This window comes from Stegastes partitus, unplaced genomic scaffold (assembly GCF_000690725.1).
Source record: "Stegastes partitus isolate 25-593 unplaced genomic scaffold, Stegastes_partitus-1.0.2 Scaffold1014, whole genome shotgun sequence".
NCBI classification, from domain to species: Eukaryota; Metazoa; Chordata; class Actinopteri; family Pomacentridae; genus Stegastes; species Stegastes partitus.
Window position 1 is genome coordinate 254,670 of NW_007578745.1, and position 19,140 is coordinate 273,809.

Below are 19,140 nucleotides of genomic sequence, written 5' to 3' on the forward strand. Positions count from 1 at the left end.
AGATAATGGATGGATGAGTTTTGAGAGAAGTGGGCATTTAGATGGCAGCAAAGTTCCAATGAACACGTCACTGGAATTATATATACTTGCGAGAGATTTGCATCTAGTTTAACATTGTGCTTCTGTAACACTGGTGGACTCAAACAAGACAGTTCAAAGTTTCTAAATCAATGCAGCGCCAGTCTTTCATGCCACACATTGTTCTTCCATGGTCAAAACCCGACGCCTTTATCACCCACACTGCAGCTTGACCAACTGTTGGGTCGGAAATTTGGGTTCCACCCAGCCGACGCTGAGTCGAGGGACATCAGTAGTGGTGATTCAGACACAAAAGCTCCAACACTTGTAATCACACGTAATAAAGTGGTAAAAAATGCCTTTAAACTAACCAAGAGCCCAAACATTAAGCTGTCTCTTCTGTTGCTGCTTCAATCTTTATTTCTTCTTCTGAGCGTCTCCCAATTTTATGGAAGTGTATTATGAAGTTGCCCTCTCAAACGCTTAAAAAATATGGATTATCAACACCTCAACAACTACACAGATGCGACCAGAGCAGCTACTTCATGGATCCAGAGCTCATATTGATATTACTTTTATACCAAAAGCATTTTATTACTGTTAGCTTTGCATTTTCTTAAAAAAATCGGAGCCAGTGTTTTTCTCAAATATTGTCTACCTTGCTGCATTTTCATGACGCGACTGCCGTCATGCTCACTTCAGCAGCGCCTCGAGAGTCGCCCTCGCTACAGTTAACGCATCCAGCCTCCCTGTGATGCTGATGTCTCACGTAGACTGACCGATTTTTCTGGTGAAACAGCGGCAGACTGGGCCCGGCCCAGCCTCTCCCAGCATGGCGCCAATACGCAGTAAATCACATCATAGGAGGAGAGGAACCCCCCGCGGAGAACCTCAGGCGTACAAAGTCCACACACAAAGAAACGTAACTGCAGCTTAGTTTAAACCCCCTGCGGCTGACTTCAACTTCCACGGATGAAAAGTAGGAGGTGGGAAAAACCATCCAAAGAAACAGATCATGACAAAGTGGAGAGACTGCCATCACATTTATTGTTCCTCATGACTTTAAAGCTTTCCCTCGGTTTGTTTGTTTCACAGTGAAGCTGCATGAGGCTTGTAGAATCAGTGGTGCAACAGGACGCCTTTAACTTGAGGTGTGCGTCTGTTTATAGTGAAGGTGGAAAGTTTTGTGGGTTGATTCTAGAGCATCATTTGTTGCTTAAACGCTGATGCTAGTGCTTGTTAAATTTCAAAATGTAAAGCTGTTCCTTCAGTTGACCTACCAAAGAATGATCGCAGGGATGCTAGAGTGTTCTACTGCTTTCTCCAGTTCACTTTCTTTCTAAATCCTCATATTGACAACATATGAGACCCCTTTGGTCCTACACATTGTACATATGTAGTCCTTCGTGTTGGATGTCATGCCTATAATGGTCTCTGCACATCTGATTAGAACCTTAAGAAACATTAATGTAGAAGTCACAAATGTGTGAATAATACAAAACCATTACATCAGCAGCAATGTTCCATACTCCATGTCTGGAAACAGTTTCCAGCCTCGTAAACATCTTTCAAATAATAATGAAGACTTCAGATTAAATACCTAAAGTTCCCCCAAATCAGGATAACTCTGACAACATCGTCAGGGTTATTTTTCCAGACTTCAGTAAGCTCCTTCAAGGCTGGAGAAACTTTCTGACCTGCTGACTCCTCAGGACGAGTAAGCTGATGATAATGTGTAAAAAAAAAAAATTGGGTTGTTGCACATTGAAGATGCCCCAAGGAGGGTTTTCTGGTTTTCCAAGTTCGTCAAGTTTCCTCAGCAAGGTTCACTAATGTTATTTCTTGATGTAAGCTCTTTAACGGGGATCACTGGATGGTTGAGATGTATGTGATGGAGCAGTGTCCAGTTTTGAGAATTGTGAGAGTTGGAAAAGAAGCAAACATGTTTGGACTGTTTGTCACATGGTAAAAGAAATTACATCGTCTTCTCTCCGTCTGCAGATCTGAAGTGTTGTTGTGTTCAAAAAAAGTAGGATGCCTAAAATCTGTTGTCCAATCTGTTCTGAGGTCCTTCATCACCGCCAGCGACCACGTGCTCCTTTTCAAAATCTGCTGAAAACATTCCTGGATTCTCAACAAATGATACAAAAGCTGTTGTTTATGCACTGAGCTGAATTTCCACCAGCTGTTGTTGAAGTCTGAGACATCCTGCAGCCCATCAAACACGGACAGGTGGAATGTACTCCATGAGTGATTAGCGATAAAGTCTTCCTCACAACTTTTTATCTAATGAAAATCATCATGCAGCCTGAACATACTTGTCAAAGACATTTGCTGCTCGACTCAGGTTCTCCTCCAGCTCCTGCCTTGATTCTCGTTCACATTCTGCTAATCCCCATCACTAAGCACAGCAGGAAGCCTCAGCCGCTGTACTTCACAGCAGGGACGATGACATTGGTGGAATCATGAGCTCAGCCTACTCTGGCAGATAGATCAGAGTTTTCCTGCTATTTTAATGTTACTCTGATGAGCCACAACAGTACGGCCGCTGCTGACTAGCAGGCTGTCGGTTTGTGTGGCGTTTTATATTCGTTTTGATATAATAATAATTATAGCGCCAATTCACAACATTTCCATCTCATAGCATTTCACATAGTAAGGTGAAGACCAGACGAATTTTAAACAAAAAACTCTGGATTCCATATGAACGAGCAGTCGGCAACGGTAGCAAGGAACAAAATAAAAAAAGAAAAACTTTAATGGAAAGGATTGAAAAAAACCTCAGAACCAGGTTCAGGAAAGGCGGCCATCAGCCTCAACTGGTTGGGGTGAGAGTGGAGATGACGGTGTTGGAGGATAGCAGGTTAGCAGATGTAGAACAGACAAACAATACAAGTAAAACAATGAACATTTTGGAGGTCAGTGAGGCCAGCGACTACAGATCAGAAACATCTGTGGCGAAAACAAACAGGACCTCAGAGGAGTCAGTTGGTCACAGTTGGTGACATATAATCAACTATTGGGATTATAAAATACAGAATTACTAAACAGGTCTAGTTTAGCTATCAGCTTTAAGATTTAGCGTGTGTTTTAGCCGTTTGGGTTCCAGGTCAGGGCTCCAAAATGGTGGCATATGTGATCATTTTTCCAGAGTGTGCCAGTTAACATTTCACGTGGTCGCATTTGTGCGAGTGTATGATGATCATCAGGCTGAGTTGGAGACTCTCCAGCTGCCAGGGGCAGTTACTCTGTTAGTTGTGTGGGTTTTAAAGATTCAATTATCTGTCCAACTCAGACACAGCTGTTGATCAGAGTGTGGCTTCATTCAGGGAGATCTCTGCTGAGTCAGTTAAACAGAAAAAGTAGCTCATACACTCACTCAGGACAATGAATGCAGCACTAGAGCTGAAAAGGAAAACTAATATTAACAGCAATCACAGTTTTGGCTTCCGATGATTACGTGAACGTGACCGACTGCCAAACTGAGCGAGCTGCAGCCATCTGGCTAACGTTTACCTGCATGTTGAGGGACTATTGGTTAATAGTGGCGTCTATCAATAAGCAGAAGTGAGGAGTTTAGAGTGACCTCCTTATAGAGCTGATATCAGAAAAACAGTGTCGACAAAAGGAATGTATGTTCAGACTAAAACATTTTGCACATATTAAGTCTTGAATCACTGACAGTCTTTACATCACTGCTATGTTAAGTTTTGCAAAGACGATTAAGAGTTATGGCTGTACCAAAAACCTTTGTGTAGGGCTGAAGTTGTGCTGACAAAGTTGGAAGCATCAGTGCTGCCAGCGCCCTGGTCATAGTGTTTTGTCTCATTGGTGTGCTTGTGTTCCTGGCAGGTGGAGATAGAGAAGCTAAAGCGGACTGTCCACTCGACGTGAAGCCCATAATCCAGCCAATAGCAAGCCTCGAGGTCAGCTGCTGGCCTGTCGACCAACCGGAGAGCAGGAGGGCGGCGGCGGTGGCGGACGGATAGTCGAATGGACGGAGAGAAGGTGGAGAATCACATGAACCACCCGGAGCACAATCTTACTTTTTTTTTTTTCCCCCCCCAGTGATCTACAAAAAACAAACTCTCCCCATATTTGTAAGATTTACATTTTGCACATATAAATTTTTTTTTTCAAGCTAGGTGTAATTATGTTACAGATGTATATGTTTCTCTCTCTCTTTTTTTTTCTCTTTGTTTTAAATTTTGCCAACACAAAAAAACAAAACTGAGGCCTTACTTCAACTACTGCGCTGGACTCACAACTCTGCCACTCCCGCTCTCTCCCCCTTCACTCCGGCGTTCCTCCAACTCCTCAGGAACGAGGTTCGCTCTCAGTACTACTGACTTTGTAGAAAGCCGGGGGACGCTTTGTTTTCCTCGCCTACTTTTCTTTTCTCTTTTTTTTTAAAATGATGCACAAATAGTTGATTTTTTTTAAAACAAGTAAGATTGTTTAAGATGTTTGATTTGAGTTGGCATCTTTGGATTTTTTTTTTTTTCCTTACACGGCGCCCGTCAGCAGTTTTCCATCCCGTTGGCTGCAAGCGCTTCAGAGAGAGCTTTTCACTTTTCTTTGTCTTTTTATATGTTTTCTAGCATTCCTATCCAGGGTAACACTACTGTGCCTGTTAAATACAACAACAAAAAAAATCTATCAAGTGTTTGTAATGGGATCTGGAATATTTGCAGCATGATATTGTATATCTATATTTTTAAATCTACTGACATGCCTAGTCAAATATTATGTAGAGGGCCTCTTCTATGCTGGTCTCTTCTATTTTTGTCAGACTGTTTGGCCCACTGGGAATGTTCTCAGACGCTTCGCCAGAGTTGGTAAAACAACCATGCAAAACAGCTGAAGAGGAGAGAAAGAAAGGAGAGATTGCATTCTTCCATAAAGGCAGCCTCGTTACGATCATCTCTGCAGCTTGCTTTCTTCTCTTCTTTTCAATCTGACCACAATCCCCCCCCACCACCCACCCCTCCAATCAAACCGCTGTCCGTTCTACCTCCTCCTCTTTTGTGTCTTTGATTCCAAGTGAGTCATGTGACCTGAGAGGAGCCTGGTCTTTCTGCATGAGCCTGCGCAGCACTCATCGGCGCAATCGTTCTACGTGCATCTTATCGTCTCCGTCTCTTCCCACATTCCAGGTCCACGAGTTAAGCTAACTGGAAGCCGAGCTGCAACGATTAATCGATTCATTGTCAACTATTAAATTAATCGCCAAGTATTTTGATAATCAATCGGTTTGAGTAATTTTTTTTTTATCTTTAAAGGAAAAAAATGTCTCTGATTCCAGCTTCTTAAATGTGAATATTTTTAGTTTCTTTCCTTTTCTTTGACAGTAAACTGAAGATCTTGGGGTTGTGTTTGAGGTCACAGTTTTCCGACGCGTTATACACCAAACGACTAATCGATTAATCGTGAAAATAATCAATGATGAAAATATTTATGCTAAACTGGAAGTTGAAATACACTTTTTTTTATTCCCACTTAAGCCCCTGTGTGTAGTTTTTTTTTTTTTTTAAATATATATGTTTATTATATCCTTGAAATGATCCTGATGCTATCAGCTGACAATCCTGGTGAATATTGGTGCAATTTATTCGTCTGCCACTGTGTCTTTTTATCAGTGTTAGCAGCTGAGGTAGCAAATGCTGCTGTCGGGTGGATCCGCCGCTTTGGTCCAAACTGAAATATATTAATGTAGATAAATTAACGGTCCTCAGAGGAAGATTTTTCGCATTTTCACTTGTTTGCAGAAAAATCTCAGCATCTAATAAAGTCGTTGGCACAAAATTTGGTACAAACATTTATAGTTAAAGAGCATTCCCAATTTTGCAACAAAAGATATATATATATATTTTATTTTTTTAATGCTCACTTGAGGTTGTTGATGTAAAAAAACAGTTAATGCGCTGATGGGAGATAAGAACACCTTTTGCCAGTTTTTTTTGTTTCTTGTCTTTGTCTTCAAAGTTTTTAGCGATTAGCAAACAACTGGGTTTGTGACAGAAAACGAGTAGGCTATAGCAACGAGGAGTACTGCAGAAAAAACCTCGAAAAAAGTTTCTCATTCTTCAGATAATCAATCGGCCTCAACAGTGTAACTGCTGTTACTGCCAAAGGGGGTAAACTAAAGTTGCACACAGCAGGTTTAATATCTTTATTATTCTATTTAATAAAGCAAAATCCAATGGAAATATATCAACTAATGTTGATTTGTTGCTCGAAAACATATTGTCAAATCAAGTCCTGAGACATTTTTAGCCTTTGACTGTTTGGAACCACTTGTTTGGAGCATGTTAGCATTTTGTAAATTCGGGTTTCATTTACAGTAAAACAAACTTGTGATTATTATGTACATATCACTGTGTCCAGTGTCGTCCAAATCTCAAAGTCGTGGCTTCAAAACGGCAGAACCAATGGATGACATCCATCTTTTATACACAGTCAAGAGTGTAGCCTCACGGAGCTGCTAGCACGGTGGACCAATAGTCTTCAGTTACCACACAGTTCAAAACCTTCAGATGCTACACATGGGGGCTTTAAGATGAGCAGAAAACAAAAAATAAAGGTCGCTTGCTTACTGTACATGTTTTGCTTTTTTTTCTCAAGCATTTTCAGCAGCACAGAACGGCTGCTACAGTTCAGGATGCTAATCGTTCCTTTCGTACTCGGGTACTTGGATTCCACTGCCGGCGAGGTTCAGGGCTGCAGGAATGTAAAGCTTGAGCGAGTGGAACTAACGCGGGATGCGAGTTCCCCTCCGTCAGCTCTGACCCGCAGCCTCGAGCCCCGGCCGCACAGTGAACACTTTGTGCTGATGAACTGCTTATCTTTGTGCCGAGACGCTTTTAAGAAGCTGAGAGCAGCACCAATGTAACTCCCTCCGGCCTCGGTCCTGCGTCACAACATTAACAGCAGGGTTTTTAATTTCCAAGTCAAAAGTTCACCAACTGTTTCACGGCTGCTACTGCGTACCCCAAATCCAAATACTGGCTACTGTTGTTTCTTGTGTGTGTGTGTGGTTTTTTTTTTTTTTATTTTAAATATCCTTTTTACATATCTCACAAATGTCTTAAAAGAAGCGTTACTTTACTTTTAAATCATCCTCAGGCTTGATTCTATGTGTAAACCGCATCCATGATGTTGTTCAATTCTGGGCTTCGACCGAGCTGACACTCTATATCTGACTTAAATGAGCACGGCACTCGCGTTACGCCGTTAAACATACTTCCTTTTCGTGCACGGCTCTTTAACAATATGCCTGAGCAATGAAATAATCACATCGTGGGTAAAGAGGGACCCGGGGGGGGGCTTTTGGATGGCGGCTCTTTATGTGATATCTGTAATACGGCTTGGACTTCCACGTATTGTACATTCCAGAGTTTGACACCAAGAAAAGAAGAAAATCTGTGCACATTTATAACATATTTTCAAGTGATTTTGTTTACAAGAGCTGTATCCTTGCATGAGCTGAGATTCTTTGCAAAAATGAATAAATATCATCTTTATTTACTGTCAGACTCTGCTGCTTTCTTTGTCTTTTTTTTTTTTTTTTTATTAAAACTGTGCGTCATCTGAAAAGTTTTCAGAGACGCACAAACAACCTTGAGGCTCTTTTTCATGCTTGGATTCTTTAAAACATTCTTGGAAAAGCACTGAGTGGGAAATATTGAGTGTTCACAGGGAGATGGGGAGAGTTTCTAAGGAAATGCAGCAAACAGTGAAACGAGCCTTGAGCGATGTTTTCTGTCTGTCACAGTATCTGACTCTCTTTTGTCTAGCCTGTGTTTTTCTGGTCTGTTTAAATATCAGGACATTGTTTTTTACCTAAACTTGGGGTTCGGGCTTGTTGTTACATTTTGTGAATAAGTCACCAAGACCACCAGAATGTACAGTGTTTACAGATGAGGAGATAAAAAATGCTAATTTACAATATTCTTACAAGACATCCGCCCTAATCGAACTCCCACTCTGTGTCTTAATGCATTAATCTGCATGTTTGGAATGTATAGATGGTTTTCCTACGAGGGAGTGAAGGTTGGTGGCTATAAAATGAAAACATGTTGATCTTAAAATTGCTAGAAGTCAAGTCTCAGTTACTTAAGTTGCAGGTTTAAAACAACAGATGTTATGGCAAACTACAAGAAATAAGACAAGATGATCCGTTAATCCCACAGTGAGTAAACTTGCAATGCTACAGCAGCAAAGATGGTGCAAACGTTTAACCTCTTCAGACCCGAGCTCTTGTTTGATACATTTTTTTTTAATGGGAATCAAAATTTGATGTATGTGGACGCCAGGTCTGAAGAGGTTAAGGCATAAAGTATAATACTGAAAATAAACCAAAATATAAATAAGTACGAGTTCTAAAAATAAAATGATTGCATGTATCAGTAGTATTGAACGGTTTATGAATAGAAATACTGATATTATTATTGCACAGACTGAATATACACACGTGGACAAAATAGTTGGTACCCCTATTAATGAAAGAAAAACCCACAATGGTCACAGAAATGACTTGAATCTGACAAAAGTAATAATAAATAAAAAATTCTATGAAAATTAAGCAATGAAAATCAGACGTTGCTTTTGAACTGTGGTTCAACAGAATTATTTTTAAAAAATAATCAAAATTAACTCATGAAACAGGCCTGGACAAAAATGACGGGACCCTTAACTTAATATTTTGTTGCACAACCTTTGGAGGCAATCTCTGCAATCAAACAATTTCTGTAACTGCCAATGAGACTTCTGCACCTCTCAGCAGGTGTTGTGGCCCAATCCTCATGAGCAGACTGCTCCAGTTTGTTTTTGGTGTTGGTGTTGTTTTTTGCTGAAAACAACAATCACTTCATTTAATTCACCCTGAATTTAGCAGATGACTTTATCAAAACAAATAAATATGTAAAAGTTAACCATAGTAAATTATTATAAATCACAATACTGATCAGTAGTGTGCTCTTTTGGCAATCAGAGGCCAGAGAAGCTGCTGGAAGAACATCCACTGACACAAGCAAAAGGTAAGAGACATTTGTGTTAACTTCCATCTCACGTGGTAAACCTTGATTTGCCGCTGATAAGCACCCGTTTAATGAGAACACAGCAGCTGATAGAAAAGTCAACACTCCCCGTCGGGGAATCGAACCCCGGTCTTCCGCGTGACAGGCGGAGATACTGTCCACTATACTAGCGAGGACTACATGATACGAAAATTTGTCACGTGAATGCTGAGGCGGCACAGTGTCAATTCTTGCTTTCCTTCTTTGATCATTCATCAATGTTATTTTCCAAGAAAACTGATTAATCAGCAGGCGGTGTTTTAATGCGTGTTAATCTGTTTGTTGGCTGGATAACAGCCTGCTCTGGAGCTGATTAAAACAGTGTTATTAATATTCCCAGGTAAAAAGAAAACCACTATTATAAACCCTGATTTACCTGTTTAACCTCAAATCTCTGCAGTGGATTACAGCTGGATACTGTCTAGTTTCAGTCACGACACAGCTCAATGACGTTGTGTGTTTAACCTTGTAAAATGCATCTCTGTCAGAAGTGGGATTCGAACCCACGCCTCCAGGGGAGACTGCGACCTGAACGCAGCGCCTTAGACCGCTCGGCCATCCTGACTGTAATCACCTGCTGAAAGTGTCCAGAAGCGGCCAAACGGAGGGAGGTTGCTTTAAGTTTGATTTAAATGCAGATCTTAGAGCGTATTGCTTTATTTCCTTTTAATTCATTTAAATACCCATTTAATCAACCAGCTGATAGAAAAATCAACTCTCCCCGTCGGGGAATCGAACCCCGGTCTTCCGCGTGACAGGCGGAGATACTGTCCACTATACTAACGAGGACTACGTCAGCTTTAAACCATCACGTTGAACGGGACCTGGCACGGTTTCTGCTTTGCCATGACTCTTACAAGAAATTGTAGAAGCTGATAAAACACACAAAGAAACTACTGAATGGATCATCAGAGAGAACTCAGAGACTGTCCCTGATGTCACTGATGTAGCGACACACAAATAATTTAGGTCATGGTACTCCATGTTAAGATACATATTTTGAGTATTTAACCAAGTAATTGAAATAATGGTGTTAAGACCCTAAAGTATTATATATATCATACAAAAAGTTGTAACATTGAGTGACACAAATACATCTATGTTTCTGTTTGGCGCTGCAGCGATTCATCTTCCAACTTAAAACAACAGACCAGACGGCATGAGCTCGTATCTGCAGGTAAACGTATGAAATACAGATAGAGCTCTGCACATCGTTACCCTCTCTCTCTGCTCATTATTTTCATAGCTGGAATTGTCGACTCCGCTGCTGCTGTTTGTGTTTGCTGCAAACACAACAGCCTCTCTAGAGACTGTTAAAGGTCATCCTTTGACTGGGAGCAACTTTTGAAGAAGAAGTGGGCAGCGAAAGAGCAAGAGGCCACTGACGATGGAAATTCAAGAACAGCAGTGAAGCTAGTGGTCAGGTCAGGTTGGTGTCTTTTCTATTTCCCCTCCGTTTCACAGAGCTCATAAAGAATTCGGATGAGCTAAAATTACGTTGAGATGCGGGGTCTTTCTGTGGCAAGCAAAAGAAAAATTGGGATTCTTTTGAAGCTGAACTTCCTTGAGTTTCTTTACTTTCCTTGAGTTTCTGTTTGTTTTGACCTTCTTATCAACATCATGTGACTTTTGCTCTCGTCTCTTTCCCTCTGGTTTCATCTTCCTCCATGTTTTTGCCCACAGTGCTGCAGCCGACCTCATCTCAGTGCAGCTCCATTTTTAAATTTTTTTTTTTAAACTGAAGGCCTTTTGGTTTTTACTCAACATATTTAACCAACAACTCATCCCTGTAAGTGCAGCAAAGTGCCCACGCATGAGATTACTACGCGGAGATTGTAAATCGTGTTTCTATTTAAGGGCTAGGATATAAAAAGGCGGTGTTGCCCCTGGCTTTGAGCGGCAGACAAAAGCCGCCTGAAAGCACTCATCTGTTTGGGAAATCAGAGTAGGGATTAATGTATGTCAGACGTTTTTCTATTGATGGTTTAATCACATGTAGTAGCAGCAGCCGCCACCTAAAAATCAAGATCAAACTGTACAGTAGGTCCCATCTTTGTATGGATTTTATCCAGTAGAACTCTTAAGATGCAGGACAGTCCTGGTCCCATGAGGAAATCTTGTAGCTGGATAAAGGAAATACCACGGAGGAAATTTGTCAAATGTATACATGCCTGTTTTATGTGACAGTATGCGTTTTTTTCTGCTCTCATTTTATGCTTTTGGAGCGCATCAGTTGAAAGTACAGTTGGATAACACTTTATATTTTCACCTCTACAAAGCTTTATAGTGAACTTCAGCTCATTGTTCAGCTATCTGGCTCACAACTTTAAAGTTTGGGTTCACTCTATAAACTCTTACAGCTTTGATTTTAGTGGAAAAGCTCCTAAAATCCACTGTTCCCTGGAGACTAGTTAGTGAGCATAGTCGAGTTTCCGCAGCCAAAGATCTAAAGCTCCAGAGCAAAGCAGTATTTTCCTTTAAAAGCTGATAGAAAGCATCAACTGTGGCCAAGCAAGCTTTCCACTAATTGCAGAGTTGCAGGTTTGGTACCTTTCAGCAATCACATTCAGTTTTTCTAAGAATTACACATTCCTGCCCCATGATGGATTGCGCCCCGCCTATCAACAAATATCTGCTGAGATAAGCTGCAGCCCCCTGTGGCCCTGTATAAAGTAGCAGTAGTTATTGAATGGATGGATGGAGTTAAAGATAAAGATAAAGATAAAGATAAAGATACTTTATTCATCCCGAAGGAAATTGTTTTGCCAGAGTACAGTTAAAGCAAGCAAACAGTTAAAGTAAACAAGTAATTCCAAATAAGAATAAAAATAAAAAGTAAAAAATAAAAGTAAATAAAATAAGAATACAAGTACCAGAGCAGAGCTAAGACAGAGAACATATAACCACTGCGCTCATTGGGTTACCAGAAACACACAAACACATGATCAAGCTGCCCCGCATCTGCTGGAAATGTAAATAAGCAACTGTTGGCCATCAAGTTAAACTTTAAGTTTGGTTTGGAAAATGTGTTTTCTGCTGCCCCCGAGTGGCCAGAAAAATCACTTAAAACTGTTTATCCACTGGATATTTTGTCTTATTTTTGAAAAAAATCCTCAACTGCTGACGTTCCAGGATGACTATATTAGCAAATATGTTTTCCGTGACACCAAATTACTTCTGTATTATGTTTTTTTTACAGTTTTAGGTTATGGATGCCCAAATACTGTATAAGAACAAATAGAACTCTGAACAAGAATTTCATGCTCTGATTTGACAACTGAGCGCTCTGTCTGCCTGCCATCCGCCCCAAGCTCCACCTACGGATTCCAATGCACTTCATGAATTAAAAGCTTCATGCATTCATCCATTCATTCAACAAAAAAACACATTGCCTCTAAATGTAATCCAACCCATTACATTGCACTGATTTGCAGAGCAAGTAATCAAATTTTACATAAATGTAAGTGTTCCTCTCCTCCATCTTTCTGCCAGTGTCTGCTTGCTTGCTCTAATCGTAGCTCTTTCCTCTAAATTACCTTTGTTACATCAGAATAGTAATGGCAAATTACAGGCATTGCTAAAGCTATAATTACAAAGGAGGTAATTGCACTGTCACAGAAAGGCCAGTGGGCTCTGCCATTGCTGTGAATGAACTGCATAACAGAAGCGTAACAGGTGCTGAGGGAAAATTAATTGTCTGACTTTTGAGGATGTCTTTGTAGATAAAGGTCTCTGCATGTTTGACTCAAAGCATAATTTGAGTAATAAAGTCAAAGGGATGTAATCATTATTTTTTAAAATGACTGGGTCTCTCTTGATCTCTCTTGTTGGTTCCTGTTATTTTTCTGACAGTAGTCCGGCATAGATGTGACATATGCATGAGGTAGATTTTCAGCAACATTTCGAGACATGATGTGGCTGAGTTTGCAAATATTGCTCAGGTGAAGAAAGGCCATCCTAGAGACTTGTTTTATGTGCGAGTTTAAGGACATTTCCAGGTCAAAAATAACTCCAAGTTTTCTCATAGTAGTTATGAAAATCAAGAAAAATGCCATCCAGAGTCACAATGTGGTTTGATAGTGTGTTTCTAAGATGTGTTTGAAATTAGGGGCTGAAAATTACAGTCATCCAGGTCTCTATGTCTTTAAGGCATACTTTAAGTTTGACTGACTGATTTGTTTGATTTATAAGTATAGGTGGGTGTCATCTGCATAGCAGTAGAATTGTATGCAATGTTTCCTCATAATACTATGTAAGAGAAACTAATTACAAGGTGAAAATTATTGGTCCCAGCACAGAACTCTGTGGACCTCCATATCTAACTGACATGTGTATGGAAGAGTCATTGTTAATATGAACAGCTCAGAATCTAGTAATGGTCTAATTAAATTAAGATTTAAACCAGTTTTAAGCAGTTTCAAGCTTTCATTTAGCTCTGAGTAACTTCAGTCTTCTGTTAAGAAATTAGGGAGTTCTATTCTGGAGACCATGAATGTACAGTAAATCAGTAAAAAAAAAAAAAAAAAAAAAAAAGGTTTACTATGGTGTCAAAACAACTACAGTTTTCTTTCTTTCTTTTTTTACTGGGAAATTTAGACCTTACGTTGGCTATAGATGGAAAAAAAAATCATGGTGATGCTCTCTTTAACCACGATTAGGCTTTTGTCTCTTAGCTACATGTCTAAATGTGTTTTAGTATGAGAGCATCTATTAGCTCATAGATTAATTTTATTCACAGCCGTATGCACATTTTAAATGCCACTGCCACAGCTGTCTTCCTTCATACAGTGCCATCCTTCACCCACAGGCCATTTCTTGACATCAGTCCGTATGGACATGCGAGGTATTGTGGTCCTTGAGGTTGTACACGTCATGAAGAGCCATGAACAGATTTTCTGACCCACACATTTCTGAAATAATTCTTATTTCTCAGAGCATTGCTCTTGGCGCAGACATAATCAGGCTAATAAGACTCAATTTTCATCTCCGCAGTTAATAGCAGTTGAAATCATGTCACGTAAACATCCGATTCAATTTATCTTCATTTGAAACGCCTCAAGCTGTGTCTCGGCTGCATTGGTTAACGTTTCTCTACTGTGCTGTTCCACGTGTGACACGCTGCAGCAGAAACAAGTCACATGCTATCCATAGGAACTGTATGACCTTAAAATATTTCTAACATTTGGGAATTTTACTGAGTTTGTTGAACTAAAAACACATTGAATGATTAGTATTAAACACAAACTAGGCAAGATAGAGATCTTTTTAATAGTCCTTGACACAGGGCCAGGGACTGGAAAAGGAACCACTTCCATCTACAGTTCAAACCAGAAGTTTACATACACTATAAAAGACATAAAAGCTTTTTTTTCTCACTATCTGACATTAAATCAGACTGAATTTTTCCTGTTTTAGGTCAGTTAGGATTAGCAAAATTATTTCTATTTGCTAAACGCCAGAATAGTGAGAGAGAGATTTTTTTTAACAGAACTTTTTATTACTTTATTCAAAGTCAGAAGTTTCCATACACTACGACTACAAAAAGCTTGACTCAGTTACACCAGTTCTGTCAGAAGGAATGGGCCAAAATTCCAGCAAACTATTGTGAGAAGCTTGTGGAAGGAAACCCAAATGTTTGACCCAAGTCACACAGTTTAAAGGCAACGCTACCAAACATGAAGGAAATGTATGGAAACTTCTGTCTTTGAAGAAAGTAGTGAAAATAAATCTCTAAAAAATTCTCTCTCTCATTATTCTGGCATTTAGCAAATAGAAATAATTTTGCTAATTCTAACTGAGCTAAAACAGGAAAAATTCAATCTGATTTAATGTCAGATAGTCAGAAAAAAAAAAGGTTTTGTGTCTTTCTATACAGTGTATGTAAACTTCTGGTTTCAACTGTAGCTACCATACATGTTTGGTATATTTAGTATGAACATAAATATGGTCACATTTAGAGGAAGACCAAGCTGTCTGAAATAAACTAAGGTTCAGAATTTGACACCTCTATCAGACAAGAACACATAAAGTATGTGCAACCAACAGAAGCGCTTCCATATGACCGTGACATTTATGTACCAGTCCTTGCATTTATGCTGCATCCAGCAAACGCCTATGGCAAGTTTAACACTTCATTCATAAATAGCATTTCACATTTCAGCAAGGTCACTTCGACTAGTTGAAATTCTGCTGGAGAAAAACCGGTGGGGAAAAACTTTGCTACACAACAGCTTTGATCTGTAAACCCACAATATAATGGAGTCAGAAAATAAAATGCTCTTTACTACTATTACATGCAAAAAATCCAAAATGCTGAGCCCACAATTCCTAAGCTATGACTGAAAAAATCTCAGCTTGGAGACTAGCAGTTGTGCCTTTTTTATTTAAGCAAATGACTCAAGAAAATTTTGAATTTAATAATGCTAGCCTTACCAACCATAGAGTGTTTCCTCTTTCTATATCAGAGGGACTGCAGAGCATGTCACAGTGGTGGTAATTGTTTTGGCACAGCATGATAGCTCAGTTTGTGTGCAAAAGAAAAAAAGACACAAGCACCATAAGTCATTAGAGCGACACACACAACAGCATACTCTGAATATATACGATATGTGCGTTTAATTTTTCCAGCATATTAGACGTCCTGCGGGTATGATTGATGTTCCGTTGCAGAACAAATCCAGTCTAAGTTGATTCCAGTGCATGGGTACATACAGGCCAGAATGTGAGATCTTGTGACAACGTGAGGCTGGCAGAGGGTATTAAAGTGCTGTGACTGCTGTGAGAAAGAAGCTGTGTTTGAATCGCGTGGTTTTAATAATTCCATAGCCTTTAGTGACAATTTCTTGCTGTGACCATCTGAACTCCTGTAACAAACGATGAGAGATGATGTAAGAATTCAATACGGTGGCTTCATAGAAGTGGACCAGCAAGTGTTTTCTAACAGGATACATCTTTTTGTCATTTCTGGATCTTTTATCACGTGTGTTGGTGTTTCTTTTCAGTGCTACGAATATACCACCACCCTTGTGTAGGTCTCTCTTGTTTCTTCAGAACAGCTCTGACACATCAGGGTGTGGACACAGGACTTCTGGTTGTGGTGGGAGTTGTCGGAGCATCCTTAAGATGCTGATCGGGATCTTGGAAGTTTCGCGGCAGGTCAATACCCTTGGCTCTGTTGTGTTCCTCAAGCTACTTCTAAGCGGGTTTTGGGGGTATGGGTTGGTTGGAGATATGAACTAAGGCCTCAGTATTTGTCCTTTCTGTTGTTTTTGAGTTGGGGGGTTTTCACTGCTGCACCAGTGTGTTAACCGTTTGACCTCTTGGCGTTACTGAATCTCTTAATTGTTATTGACAAGTCTAATAATGACGGTTTTGTCCTATAGATATTAAAATATGTCTGTTGCCATGCTGGAATATTTTGACCGAACTGTGGTGAGGTGTGAACCCATTGGTGTAAATGGAGAAAAGCAAAGGAGCGTTGTCATTCTTGACAGACAGAATCTGTTTGAGAGAAAGTCCAGTATCCAGACTGATTGACTCTGTGAAAAATGTGAGAGAATTAATGATGTTCAAAGCTGATTTAAAATCTAATAATAAAAGTGTCAAAACTACAGTTCCTGAAATGACCACTTGAGGCTTGCTCCAAAAGTGAGTCAGTCCCTACAGACCCCCATGTTAAAATGTCCAGCTTTACGGCAGAAGTAAACCTGTTTATAAACTGTTACAAAAACAGCTGTGGGCTCTGTAGCTACCCTTTTCCTCATAACAACTTTGCAGGGGGTGAATTTTCACTTTCACTACCGTGTTTAAATTATATCAGGGCTTAAAATGATGCATTATAGTGCTCATGTTGTCATAGGGCAGTCAAAGACTTTTGTGTGGCCCAGCTTGACTTCACTCACGTTTCATGTCTTTGATCATTTTTGTAATTAAGTAGGAGTTGATGGAGGCACTGTCAAGATGGTGAGGAAACCCTATGGAGGATGTCATGAAGGTTTGCGCATCTTTATGTGCAGTCAAAGGTGTTAAGAAGGATGTGGAAAACCAGGTTTGTAGCATTCTTTTTGGATCTATTTGTCAGATACGTAAACTAATAGGAGTCCATCACTGGAGAAAGCAGACGGAAGAAGTCTCATGTCTTTAAGGTGCTTATTTAAATATAATCTTTGTCGATGTCTAAGGTAACAATTCACATCCATCCAATGCCATGTGCGTATATAGCTGCCCTCTGACACACCTGTCACTTCACATGCTGCATGTCCTCTTCTGGTAGGTCCGCACTGCACATGGACCAAACTCATCCGTACCTTATATGGCGAGTCTCCAGTGCCTTAGATAAAGAGCCAGAGCTCGCTGATAGGATCAAGGCACCTGACCCTGACATAACCTCAGCACCGCAGTGTTTCAGGCCACAACACATCAGTGCAAACCAATCATCAGACTCCCACTGAGTGCCTTCCCGTCTCAGGATTGAATTATCAGCCCGGCCGGCCCCGCTGACATTCCCGGGAACCCAGCAGGCTCCAACGTCTTTTTCTGATCTTCACCTTTCAGTAGTTATTAAACTGGCATTTATGCATTTTTAAAGAAGACAGTTGGGTGTTGTTTGCTTATGTTTCTGACAATGCAACGTGAAGCTGTTGGGGATCAAGTGGATGAGCATAGAAAGTCTGTGACACTGATAAAAAGTGATAAAATTTGACAAAACTGTGCGAGACATGGACATTTTTTCTGTTATATTTCTTTAAATGCAAAAGAGGCAAGAAGAAGAAGGGAAAAATAACATGCTTGTTATTTTTCTGGGCGAGCTAATTGCTGATGTCGGTATGTTAACATCGACACAGTGAAAATGAAGCACAGAATGATCAGCTGAGCATCCTAAAATATCCTGTAGCTCATTGTAATGCATGTGACTAAATTTGGGCATTATCAGTTGATTAAATGGTCTGTTATCGGGTTGTTCCATCTCCACTGCTCTAAAAAACATCTCGGTCACCATGACCTGCACACCCGGCTTGGATGCCATCAGCCCATGAAATGACTCCATATCAGTGTGTATCATCTGAGCCAGTAGGGACCTCCTCTACCTTCTAGTGAGCTTAATAGCTGCATCATCGTCCATTCTGACCACTGATAAACAGAAAGAGACTGGGATGATGGTGACAAACTCTTGCGACTGTGTGGATAAGAGCATGTAAAACCTCCAGTTTGCTTTGCAACAGGGTGAATTTTAAACTTTGCTAAGTGGTTTTGGTGCCTAAATTTAACCAAACACAAACTGAAACACAGGAAGTGAAAGCAAAAGTCAACGCAAGACTGAAGTCAAACTATAATCCTATAGAAATGGATGGCGATGAGATTTAAACTCAAGTCGTCTGAGTGAAAGTCAGTTGATTTACCTCCTCCATCCTCTCCAACATCCGAATGTAGACTTTAGTTTCTGTTTTAAGCAAAACAGCTGCTACCTCACAAATAACTGAAGTGACAACTGAGTCTTCCAGAAGGAGGAGGAGGTCCCGACCGGCTCATATATACAGTCATGGACGAAAACATTGGCACCTCTGGAATTTTTTCAGAACATACACCATTTCTCCCTGAAATTGTTGCAATTACAAATGTTTTTGGGATACACATGTTTATTTCCTTTATGTGCGTTGAAAAAACACAAAAAAGAAAAAGAAAAAAGCCAAAATTTATATAGTTTTACAAAATTGTTGGCACCTTTTTAAAACTGTGGGTAAATCATTTCATTTCAAACATGTGATGCTCCTTTAAGCTCATCTGTGGCAAGTAGAAGCTGCTGGAAATATAGAAATCACACCTGAAGCCAGTTAGAATGTACAGAAGTTGATTCAACCTTTGTGTTGTGTGCCTGTGTGTGTCACATGGAGAAGAGAAAGAAGAGCTGAGGAGTGTCTGAGGACTTAAGAACAGGGGCAGATCCAGGACATTTTCAGTGTGTGTGTGTGTGTGATATTTTGGGGGGCCACGGAAAATTGTAATAAATATAAATGAAAATATTATAATAAATAACTATAATATATAC

At 40.0% G+C, this 19,140-nt stretch overlaps 1 protein-coding gene and 3 non-coding genes across 7 annotated transcripts in view; 1 reads left to right on the forward strand and 3 right to left on the reverse strand.

Moving 5' to 3' along the window:
* Window positions 1-5,263, forward strand: part of cd2ap (CD2-associated protein) — a 67,418-nt gene extending 62,155 nt beyond the window's left edge. For all 4 annotated transcript variants that reach the window (XM_008294999.1, XM_008295000.1, XM_008295001.1 and 1 more), the window contains exon 19: window positions 3,871-5,263. In XM_008294999.1, the coding sequence (XP_008293221.1) occupies window positions 3,871-3,912 (42 nt within the window). In that variant the 3' untranslated portion in view covers window positions 3,913-5,263. The remainder of the gene's footprint in view (window positions 1-3,870) is intronic.
* A 3,897-nt stretch (window positions 5,264-9,160) lies between these two features.
* trnad-guc (transfer RNA aspartic acid (anticodon GUC)) lies at window positions 9,161-9,232 on the reverse strand. Its single transcript has one exon. It is a non-coding gene; the product is annotated as a tRNA-Asp (tRNA).
* Window positions 9,233-9,577: 345 nt separating this feature from the next.
* On the reverse strand, window positions 9,578-9,660 carry trnal-cag (transfer RNA leucine (anticodon CAG)). Its single transcript has one exon. It is a non-coding gene; the product is annotated as a tRNA-Leu (tRNA).
* Window positions 9,661-9,812: 152 nt separating this feature from the next.
* Window positions 9,813-9,884, reverse strand: trnad-guc (transfer RNA aspartic acid (anticodon GUC)). Its single transcript has one exon. It is a non-coding gene; the product is annotated as a tRNA-Asp (tRNA).
* Window positions 9,885-19,140: the final 9,256 nt, after the last annotated feature.